Source organism: Sinocyclocheilus anshuiensis, unplaced genomic scaffold (genome assembly GCF_001515605.1).
Source record: "Sinocyclocheilus anshuiensis isolate Anshui unplaced genomic scaffold, SAMN03320099.WGS_v1.1 scaffold579, whole genome shotgun sequence".
Lineage (NCBI taxonomy): Eukaryota > Metazoa > Chordata > Actinopteri > Cypriniformes > Cyprinidae > Sinocyclocheilus > Sinocyclocheilus anshuiensis.
In genome coordinates, this window is record NW_015551075.1 from 766,605 (window position 1) to 778,668 (window position 12,064).

Consider the following 12,064-nt stretch of genomic DNA (forward strand, 5'->3'; position numbering starts at 1 on the left):
CTGAAATAAATTAACTTTTCCACGACATTCTAATTTATTGAGATGCACCTGTATATCTCAAAAATGAGGAAGGACATTTTCAAGAAACATTTAATGAAAAACAGAACTTGTCATTTAATGCTGACATTACTCATACACTACCATTCAAAAGTTTGGGATCAGAATGATTTTTAATGTTTTTTAAAGGAATTTGTTCTGCTTATCAAGGCTGCATTTATTTAATCATAAGAGACTTCTTTAGAAAACATTACAAGTCTTACTGATCCCAAACTTTTGAACAGCAGTGTATATATATATATATATATATAAGTTAAGTAAAACAATTTAAAAAATGTTACTTGAAATGAAATAAACATTAACTGAAATAAAATAAAATAGAAATGCTCATATAAAACTTGAACTTATTTTATGTCAGCTAGTTTTATATACTAACTTAATGTACTAAAATAACTAAAACTAAAACTGAAATACAAATTTATAAAAACTGTATGGACATATTTAAAAAAAAATTATGTCAAAAGCACACAACACAATTACTAAAACTTTTATTAAATTTAAAATGAAAATGGAAAATATAAACATAAAAACAACCTTAATAAAAAATTATAATAGTATCTCAATGATTATAAAATAACACTGATTTAAAATAACTATATCGATTTTATATAGTCTATATGGTGTCACTTCAGAATGAAGTCTCAGGTTGCTGTGTTTGTATTTGATTGGCCCTATTTTATATTTAGTTATAAACTATAAAACAGTTTATAAAACATTACATATTTAAAATAAATTATATAATTAAAACATTATATATAAATAAGACTTTTTTTTGTGTTCTCTAACATTAAAAAGACCAGCATTTATTCAACATTTTTGTAATAATATACACAACCATTCAAAAGTTTGGGTCAGTGTTTTTTTCTTTTAATGAATTAATGAATTTATTTAATTTTTTAAAGAAATTAATACTTTTATTCAGCAAGGATATGTTCTGTTTCCAACACTGATAATAAATATATAATTTTATTATATTATATCTATATAATATGATATCAGGTGTATAGAAAATGTATATAATAAATAATATAACATTAAAAATATTATATATTATAGATTCAAACTTACCGTATTCTTTGTGAATGATCTACTCTGACTGGCCAGGAATATACACTGTTTGTACATGTGCTTTATCCACATATTAAATAGAAAGCATATTTATAGAAATGCACACCTGCACCTGTGTTTGCCCACCTGTGCACCGGTATGAAATCCTGCTCGTCTCTTTTCATTTTCCACCCTTCTTTCTCTCGTTTCTCCTCTTATTTCTCTCCTTCCCAAAGGTTATATCGAGGCAGCTGTCATTCCGGTGGGAGCTCGGCGAATCAAAGTTGTGGAAGACAAACCGTCCCATAGCTTTCTGGGTAATTACTCAACCTGTTGCCATAACAACAGTCTTCCAAATGGCCACACAATGGATCTGAGTGAGACTGGAGCAGCTCCGTAATGGCTGTAGATAGGAATCACGCCAGGTGTCGTCTCTAATGCTGCGCTTTGACAAATGACACTTCTCTGCTGACAAGCTGCTTGTCAAATTAGGATTAAACTCACGCTAAGGACATATGACACACATTTGCTTTATGCAGCTCAATACTAATTTTGTCTTTTTTTTTTTCTTTTTTTTTGTCAAACAAATATTCACTTTTGTGAGTGAATGTCACAGAAACATGTATGATAATTTTTCACGTCCCATAGCTTTCTGGGTAATTACTCAACCTGTTGCCATAACAACAGTCTTCCAAATGGCCACACAATGGATCTGAGTGAGACTGGAGCAGCTCCGTAATGGCTGTAGATAGGAATCACGCCAGGTGTCGTCTCTAATGCTGCGCTTTGACAAATGACACTTCTCTGCTGACAAGCTGCTTGTCACATTAGGATGAGACTCACGCTAAGGATGTATAACAAAGATTTGCTTTATGCAGATCAATACTAATTTCGTAATACTTTTTTGCACTAAATATTAGCTTTTGTGAGTGAATGTCACAGAAGCATGTAAGATCAGAAGACAAGAAATATATTATATTATGATGTTTTTAATAAACAAATGAAGTCATATTTGTTAAATTTTATAAATATATATATTTTTTTAATTATGACATTATTTCAGGACATTTAAGTACATTTATCCCTCCAATTGTAAATACTAATAAATAATAATATGTCATTTTTAATTTTAATAATGAGAATTGTGGAGGACATTTATGTAAATTAATGTAAAATACTAATGTAAAATAATCTTAATTGTCTATCAAGTTTCATTTTCTTTAAACAAAGTTTAATTTTACTTTTAATGTAATGCATCCATGTTTTTTTTTTTTTTTTTGCAATTTCTATTATAGTAAATTGTTTTCAGAAAAAAATACTTCTTATAGCATAAATTAAAATGCATAAATTCAAAATACTTTTTAAATAGTATATTGATGAGGATGATGATAATAATAATTTTTCTGTTTTTGCATTATGGTAATAAATATTAGGGAGGGAATGTGTTTAAATGTCATGAAATTGATTGAACAATGCAAAATTTTACTAAAAAAATACATTTTCTTAAAATGTAATTTCTTATTTCATTCTTTTTTATTTTGGGGTGAAATATGCCAAAATAATGTTATGGTATGGTCTTGACTTTCGTGAGATTCTCTCTTGTATTTAGTGAAACCCACTTGAGAGAATATGATAAATCTTGTTAAGACTTCATTTGTCCGGCTGGCCCACAATTGACGAGCATATTCATTTTAATTTAATTTATTTGAATGAGTCAGAGGTTTTTGAAAAGGCGCCTTCAACTTTCAGAATTAATGTGTCTCGCCGTCCGACTTCACAGACATAATGCTGACAAATCATAATAACGCTTCACTTTTCACATTCCTAAACAAACATCCTTTCTCCCAAAGGTCAGTATCACATGACTGCCTGGGTTGAAGTTATTAAAAATGCCCACATTCTCAGATATTATAGACTGAGCTTTATAAGATTGTGAAGTATAGAGGCTTTCTAATGCCTCATTTTGGACACTTTTCAAGCAACGCATAAATGTTATTCTATAATGCCTTTCATTTAACATTGAATGGCAGGATGCAATCTGTGATTCATGCGCAGGGCGAGGTAAACATATGTTTAGCTTGGGTCTGGTTTACCATCTTTTGTAAGAGAGCAGAAGAATATTTTTTAATTCCAGCCATAAAGCTTGAAGTGACATGAAAGTGAACCCCTCCCATTGAGCTCAGTGCAGATGCTCTCCAAAACAAACCAGTTCATGTTTTCATTGCAGCAGACTGTGGGCAATCACACGCCTTTAACCTCTGCTGCTTCGAAACATGGAGTCGTTGTATATGTGTGCAAAAATCGGTTGACTGTGAGCTAATGATGGAAGAATGAGTTGCATTTTAAAATGAAAAGATTGCTCGGGATTTTGGACCATGTGAAGGCAGACATGCACTGAGAAATAAAATGCTATAAAATACATTACAGTTCCCACCATTACAGTCATGAAGTATACATTTTTACTGATGTTGAAAATCATTTTATAATAAGTAAATAAATTAATTAAAACATTTTCATTTTGCAAGAATACAATTTCAGCCTTTCTACTTGAAAATTTCATGTTTAATTAAATGCATTACTTGATTATTTGTGAAATTTACTAGCAATTTCTGAGTGAAAATTGTTGCAAAGTAAATCCTACACCATTTTTTTAAGAAGCTAAAGTTCAGCTGAATATTTTATTGTGCATCCCACATTAAAATAAAATTAAAGTGTAATGTATGTGACTGTACCAGGGTTATTATAATTTCCTAAACTAAAGCATAAAATATAACAAACTAAATAAAATATAGATATAGATATTAGGGGTGTAAGAAAATATCGATACATGTATCGCGATATTTTGTTTGGCGATACTGTATCGATTCTCAAAAACGGAATATCGATATTTAAAAAAAAATGAAAATCATACTAGATTCATGGCAGTTGTTTCGTTTTGAGTTTATATCCCGACTGCTAGATGGCAGTCTTCATCTCTGAACTTAAACAGTGACATGAAATACTAGCATTAGGGCACGCCACTAATGTTAGCGTTAATATAGTTCGCTGCTAGTAATGGAGGATGATGGAGGATCCAGTTACCGTTTCGGTGTACAAAGCTGAAGTGTGGCGTCATTTGGGCTTTTAACGTTCCCCAACACGGGACCGTTGCGCGGGCGCCGCCTCGGTTCCGCTGCTTGCCGCGTCCCGTGTCCCGTACCCTTTGAAGAACCTTCGCGCGGGGCGTGGCTGCAGCTTTCTCTCGTGATGGGGCGTTTTGTGCAGTTGGGGCGGATATGTAAATATGTAAAAATACATATTATAAGATGGCAGTCTTCATCTCTGAACTTAAACAGTGACATGAAATACTAGCATTAGGGCACGCCACTAATGTTAGCGTTAATATAGTTCGCTGCTAGTAATGGAGGATGATGGAGGATCCAGTTACCGTTTCGGTGTACAAAGCTGAAGTGTGGCGTCATTTGGGCTTTTAACGTTCCCCAACACGGGACCGTTGCGCGGGCGCCGCCTCGGTTCCGCTGCTTGCCGCGTCCCGTGTCCCGTACCCTTTGAAGAACCTTCGCGCGGGGCGTGGCTGCAGCTTTCTCTCGTGATGGGGCGTTTTGTGCAGTTGGGGCGGATATGTAAATATGTAAAAATACATATTATACATTTAACTAAAGGATCCTTTCATTTTCCCCCCTTGACTCGTACTGCACAAAAAGTGGTTCAATAACGTTGAATGTTACAGGGACTGATTATTGCAAATGCAGATCCCACTGTGTTCTGGTTAAATAATTTTTATTTATTTATATATTTATTGCTAAGGTTTGCATATGGTGGTGTGTTCTTAATGACAGCTTTCCTAAGAATATATCCTATTCCTAAAATAAGAAATATCCCAATATATCGCCTTGCTTACAGTCTCGCAATGTATCGCAACATATCGTATCGCAACCCCTGTATCGTGATACGTATCGTATCGCCAGATTCTTGCCAATACACAGCCCTAATAGATATAGATATGAAGATTTCAGATGCCTTCTGAGATTTTTTTTTTTTTTTTTAAATGATAATGAACTTGAATGAGCATGAATTTTATTTCATCTAGATGGCAAGGAAACATTTCTCTTTTTCCTTTCGTGTGTCTTGATATACTAAAATAGCTAAAACTGAAATAAAAATAATTAAATTAACTGATTAAGACTATATAGACAAAAACACAACATTACTAACATTTCAAATGGAATCAGAAGATATAAAAATAAGAACTAATTCAAGATATTAATCAACCTATTGTAGTCTCTCAATGATACTAAAGTAACCCTGCTTTGTACATCACTGATTATTTTTATTGACTTTGAAATATAAGCATCATAAAGCATGCATGAATATGGTACTGCACGTGTTATGATTGGCATGTATTTTAAGAAAATCTCCTTTTTGAAGTTAGCTATTCAATCAGGTCAAATGATTTTGTTATATTTGATAATTGAATCTCAAAGTTTTGCTGTAATGATGATTGTGTAGTGTGCATTAGATAAATGTGTTCCTCTTTGACTGTTGCAGCTCTGAAGGACTCCAGCAAGCGATCCATAAACAATGACTGGAAAATCGAGCTGCCAGGGGAATTTGAGCTTGCTGGCACCACGGTCCGCTACGTGAGGAGAGGACTGTGGGAAAAGATGTCTGCCAAGGGACCCACTAAGACTCCGCTCCACCTCATGGTAAATACATTAGGTCCTAATATGCACCTTTCTCTTACTTAGATCTTTACCGTCTTTCACACGTTTCTGAAGTGTGCTTTTAAAGTCAGAGTAAAAAGCAATCCACTGCATATTTTATTTCCATTATCATATGATCAGTGGGAAATACTGTAGGCCTGGACATGTTTTTTTCAGAGAATTGATTGAAGCATGAACATTGAATGAATATTCTGTCATTATTATTTACTCACCATACGTTCATTTGTGAAAAAGAAGTGGGATAGTTAAAGGGATATTTCTCCCAAAAAATGAAAATTCTGTCATCATTTACTCAAGTTGTTCCAAATCTGTACGAGTTTCTTTCTTCTGCTGAACACAAAAGGAGACATTTTGAAAAATGTTGGTAACCAAACAGTGGACGGTAGCCATTGACTTCCATAGTATTTTTTTCCCCATTCTACCGTGAACTGTTTGGTTGCCAACATTCTTCAGAATATCTTATAATTGTATTGAATGCACATTTCATTGTGCTTATATTGTACTTCAAATTTTAAATGTTTATTTTTTTTCTAAACTGTACTTGCAGATAAATATAATGAAATAAAAGCCACTTAAGTGTACTTAGAGTACACCTTCATAACTATGTTTCTTAAAGTGCCCCTATTATGGATTTTTGAAAATTACCTTTCATGCAGCATGTAACACAGCTCTAAGTGAATGAAAACATCCTGCAAAGTTTTAAATCTGAAAGTGCACCATGTATAAAGTTATTGTCTCTCAAAAGAAAGAGTCGACTCTGAATCATTGAAACGAGTCGTTTTTAAAATGAATCCCAAGCCGTTTCATGTTGACGTCAACATGAAACATTAGCATATCGCCAGCCCACTTGTTGGACTTTTCACGTTGGTCTGAATGAAAATGCAAATTCATTCTTTGCCACTAGGTGCCGCTTTTGAAGTGGTAAAAATAGCGGTTTCCCCGGTAACGCTGTACACAAAGCAGCACTGTGCTCACAAACGCTGCTTTATCAGGCATTATAGACATGATGAAATGAAAATTAGACCAATCGGACCAATCAGCGCAGATTAGCGTCACGCAAAGGAGGGGTTTGGAAAAATGAATTGTTAAACCAATTGTTTGGGAGTCGTTGAGCAAATAAGGTAAAAATATTTTTATATGCATATTATAAGACAATGAAAGTGTTTTTTGACCTTGCATGCATGTCAACCTGTTGTTGGGGACTCCCGAAACCAAAATATGAACCTTTCATTACCCATAATAGGCCCTATGTGTGTAAAGAGCTGCAAGAAACTTCTTTGGAAAAAATAACAGCATATGGGTTTGGATCGACATGATAGTGAGTAAATAATGACAGAAGTTTCATTTTTGGGTAAATTGTCATTTTAAGAAAGTAAAGGGGGGCGATTTTGATTTCATGCTGACTGTAACTGCCATGTTCTCCTGGTTTCTGGTTGATTTAAAGTATAATTATGGCATATTTTGTCTTCATCATGAACAACTTCAGGATTAACAAAACATGCTATTTTATTTTCGGAAAACATGGCGGTCTGCTGAATCCAAAGCAAATACATAAACTGAATGGAAAACAGATCACGCAAAATGTTTTGAAAGCAATAACGCAGATGTTTTTGAGACGGAGCCAATTCTGAACCTGAAGTCTTCACCTTCATGCAGGTCTAGAGCTGCTTTTCTACCCGTGTGTCGACACGGACACCGACTGCAATGATTTCATCATGATGTCATGTGACATTAGGGCCCGTTCACAATGCAAAAGCAGCTTGAAGGAGCGTCTCAAAACACGTCAACAAAAGTTGAAGTATGCCTAGTTTCTACCGATTTCTCCAAACCAAGATCCAAGCTCTCAAAACAATCAATGCACTTGATACTTTACTTGAGAAGCAAAATTAAATGACAAGATATTAAGTCTTGATTTCTGAAAAATGTATTAAAATTAAGGAAGTGGGTGTTTATTTTTTTTTTAAGGTTGGGTAATGGTGTGTGCAGAGTTTGATCTTTTAAAATCACGGTCTAATGCATTGAGCCACGTCAAGTTAAAGGGATAGTTCACCCAAAAATGAAAGTTTGATGTTTATCTGCTTACCCCCAGGGCATCCAAGATTGTAGGTGACTTTGTTTCTTCAGTAGAACACAAACAAAGATTTTGAACTCAAACCGTTGCAGTCTGTCAGTCATATAATGGAAGTGAATGGGAATCACGGCTTTGAGAGTAAAAAATAAATAAACAAACAAAACCAAATTAAACCCAGCGGCTCGTGACGATACACTGATGTGTAAAGACACAAAACGATCGGTCATTGCAAGAAACTGAAAAGTATTTATATCGTTATGTCCGAACTGTCCTGAGCGCGTTCGCGTCTTCTTCTTCTTGCATTACGGCAAATCGCAGACTTATAAGTGCATTACCGCCACCTATCTCTCAAATGGACCATTGACACTCTATCTACAATCTCAATTAGGAGTGTAGATTGTAGTGCATTTTACAAGAAAATACTTCACATTTAAACCAACGTGTTCCTTGCCATTCCTTTGTAATTATTTCTGAAATGTACTAGCAATTTCTGAGTAAAAAATGTTTTAAAGTAAATTTTTTAAGTAAAGTAAAAAACAAATTAGTTTCACTTTAATTTATTTGTATTTATTTCACTTTTAGTAATTTTAGTACTTTTCATTTCTAATTTTCATTTAATTTGAGTTTTTTTGTCAAATTTTTATATTTTATTTTATTTCAGCTTTATTTTAATGAATGAAAATGTTTTAGTTTTAGTTAAAAACACTGGAACGGAGAAATGTGTGTAGTAAAAAAAAAAAATGATTTAACATTTAAGCAATAACCAAAGACGTCCATCTAGTGCATGATAAGATTAACTAATTAAAAAATAGCGCAGAAACTCGCTTTACTGCTCACTATCGAATACAAGCCAGTCCTCTAGTCCTATAATCCAGGTGCGTTGTTTCAGTTAATATCTCCTTGAAGCTCTTTATGATGAAGAGAATAGACGTGTAATCTCCACTCCCCAGCAGTCACCGAGAGTTTAAAGCAAAAATGTTTGTTTGGTCTGGAGAGCCAGAAGGTGTCTTGAGAGAGAACTCTAATTAGAGTAATTAAGCAGTGAAGCAGGTTTTAGATGAAGCTTTCCTCTCAGACGTCCTTTGGCGGACAGATGCTCCACTTCAGTCGGTCAGAGTGTTTTCAGACTCATTTAGAATATTTCAGCTAAATTTCTAATGTCTCTGGTCGTCCTTAGACCAGATATTGAGTTTTTTCTGACCTTGAATAACTAAATAGATGCAAAATACTCCAAATTAGGTGAGAAAAATATATAATGTGCACAGGGCCAGATAAACCATATGGGCATTTGGGCACATGCCAATCTTGCCCTCAGTGTGAATATTCACTTGTGACGTTTCAGATTTGTAGAAATGTAGCATTACATCAATTGCTCACCAATGGATCCTCTGCAGTGAATGGGTGCCATCAGAATGAGAGTCCAAACAGCTGATAAAAACATCACAATAATCCACAAGTAATCCACACCACTCCAGTCCATCAATTAATGTCTTGTGAAGCGAAAATTTGCGTGATTGTAATAACGTTAACCCATTGCTTCTGGCTAAAATGTGAGTCTTTTATCCATAATATTCTTTCTCCAGTGAAGTCATCTCATCTGAATCAGGAGAGAAATATGCACAGATCAAGTACAGATTACAAACCAAAACAGTTCTAAACAAATATGTGTGGATTTTGATGTGAGAGGTCAACTAGCGGTAGGAAGAATTATTATGCATTATGGACTCATATTTTGGCCAGAAGTGGCAGTTTTGTATAAGGAAAATAAAGCCCATGTTTGACAATTTTTATAGCCATTAAGTTGCTAAAATGCAAAATACTATTTTATTATTTAAATTATTTCATATTTAAATGATCTTATTTAAATAATGATCTGTACATGATGGGAGAATGCATTTGTTGTATGCTGATTTATATGACAAAAATGAATGTATTACACTAATGCAGTTTTATTTGAAGACATTCTTATGAGAATCACCTTTAAAAAAACTGAAAAACCATGAGAACTTGTTTGAAAATTGTTTAATTACAATTAAATAATGTCTAAATGCAAAAATGTTAATGGCCCTAAAAAATATGAATATGAAAAAATGGTCTTTATTTTCATTATTTTACTTGTGATTTTAGAGTGTCTTGGACATGTTTTCATGAGATTCACTCACTGTATATTTTGTTCATCTGCTGTTGGTGAGCTTGTCGAGTATTTTGAATGTTCTTCTGCCTGTTTGGTTGTGTTCTGTTTGGTTTGTGTATAGTTTCATTCATGTTATTAGCCACTGGCTGACAGTGAGACGGCTCTTTTTGAGGGGACTGGGGGCTGTTAACCTCCACCGTCTGTGAGGAACGGCTCTCACGAGATGGACCTTGTGATAAAGGGTGTGCTGGAGGCTGGAGTCTCGTTCCGTCCCTGGAAATGATTATGGGAATGAATGGAAGTGAAACTTTTTTCCTCATGGCATTTTGGTTGCCGCTTGAAATCAGACCTTACGCCTGTTCACAGGCCTCTGGAGATGCAATGTATAGCCAAATGTACGCAGACACCTCCTATACGCTTGTAATTAACAACAGTCTGTGTTCCTGAAGGAGTTCAGTGGTGTTCAGCTCTGAGCTTTGCTAAGGCCAGTGAACTTCTTCATTGCCAGACTCATAATATGTCCATATCTGGATGAATTTGGCTTTGAGAACAGGGAAAATCTGAAATAAAATCTGAAATAAACTTTTTTATACAAAATCCTGGTCTTTTTGTTAATTATTCATTAGATCACAGTAGTTTGAAAATGTCATAACTTGCCTCTGTAGTAACTTTTTTGGGGCTAACTTTCAAGACCTCCAACGATCTTGTATAATAATATATCAATATGTGATAGTTAAAAATTTTAGGGACAGTAAGACTTTTTAATGTTTTTGAAAGCAGTCTCTCCTGCTCCCCAAGGATGCATTTATTTAATCAAAAATACAGTAAAATTGTGAAATATTATTACAAATTAAAATAACTTTTTTCTATTTGAATAGATTTTAAAATGTAATTTATTCCTGTGATGCAAAGCTGAATTTTCAGCATCATTACTCCAGTCTTCAGTGTCACATGATCCTTCAGAAATCATTCTAATATGCTGATTTGCTGCTCAAAAGAAACATTTCTGATTATTATCAATGTTGAAAACAGTTGTGCTGCTTCATATTGTTGTGGAAACTGTGAAATATTTTGTTCAGGATCCTTTGATGAATAGAAAGTTCAAAAGAACAACATTCTTAATGCATCCATGCTGAATAAAAGTACTATCTTGGACAAAATACAGAACACAGAAGCTAATAAAGAAAGGCTAGAGTTCCTGAATGCTCTTTTTCTCACTTTGTCCCATTTTTCTCTCAGGTTCTGCTGTTCCACGATCAGACGTACGGGATCCATTATGAATACACGGTTGCCCTGAACCAGTCGCAGGAGAACATCAGTGATCCGGTGAAGGAACCAGAACACATGTACCTGTGGACTCACAGCAGCTGGGAGGACTGCAGCATGCACTGCGGAGGAGGTTAGTGCCGTTAGTTACCCACAATCCCCGTCTGCCATTATTCTCATGAGTACATTCTTAAAAGTAAAGGCATCTATCTTTATAGAGTGCAGCAGTTGAGTTCCAGAAGTAAAAACTCCATTCATTTTTCGCCAGGGAAAGTGATTTTTAACAATAACTTGATAAACATTTAAAGACAGACTTGTGAGCTCTGAGGTTGTTAATCGATGATAAATGCGGGTGGCCAACGTCGGTCCTGGAGAGCCATAGTCCTGCAGCGCTTTGCTCCAACCCTGATAAAATCTCACCTGCCTGTAGTTTCTAGTAACTCTTAGACCTTGATTAGCTTGTGCAGGTGTGTACAGGACTGTGGCTCTCCAGGACCAACGTTGGCCACCCCTGGCATATGCTTTCCTTGAAGCTATCAGTTTATGCTAATTTAAACTGATTTTTAAAATAATCTTTTTTAATAGAGGATTTCTTAGTGAAATCTACATTACCCATGAAGCTGTACAGAAAATTCCACCAATCAGAGAGCAAAAGCGGCAAATGAGCTCTTTAGCTCCGCCCAATGAAGCACGTGAATGATGAAAATACTTAAATATATATGTATATATATATATATATATATATATATATATATATATACACTG

At 34.6% G+C, this 12,064-nt stretch overlaps 1 protein-coding gene across 3 annotated transcripts in view; it reads left to right on the forward strand.

Moving 5' to 3' along the window:
- The window catches only part of LOC107662259 (A disintegrin and metalloproteinase with thrombospondin motifs 17-like), a 131,473-nt gene that overhangs the window by 90,023 nt on the left and 29,386 nt on the right, over positions 1-12,064 (forward strand). For all 3 annotated transcript variants that reach the window (XM_016452209.1, XM_016452210.1, XM_016452211.1), the window contains 3 exons: positions 1,341-1,421; positions 5,653-5,810; positions 11,273-11,432. In XM_016452209.1, coding sequence (XP_016307695.1) covers positions 1,341-1,421; positions 5,653-5,810; positions 11,273-11,432 — 399 coding nt within the window. The remainder of the gene's footprint in view (positions 1-1,340; positions 1,422-5,652; positions 5,811-11,272; positions 11,433-12,064) is intronic.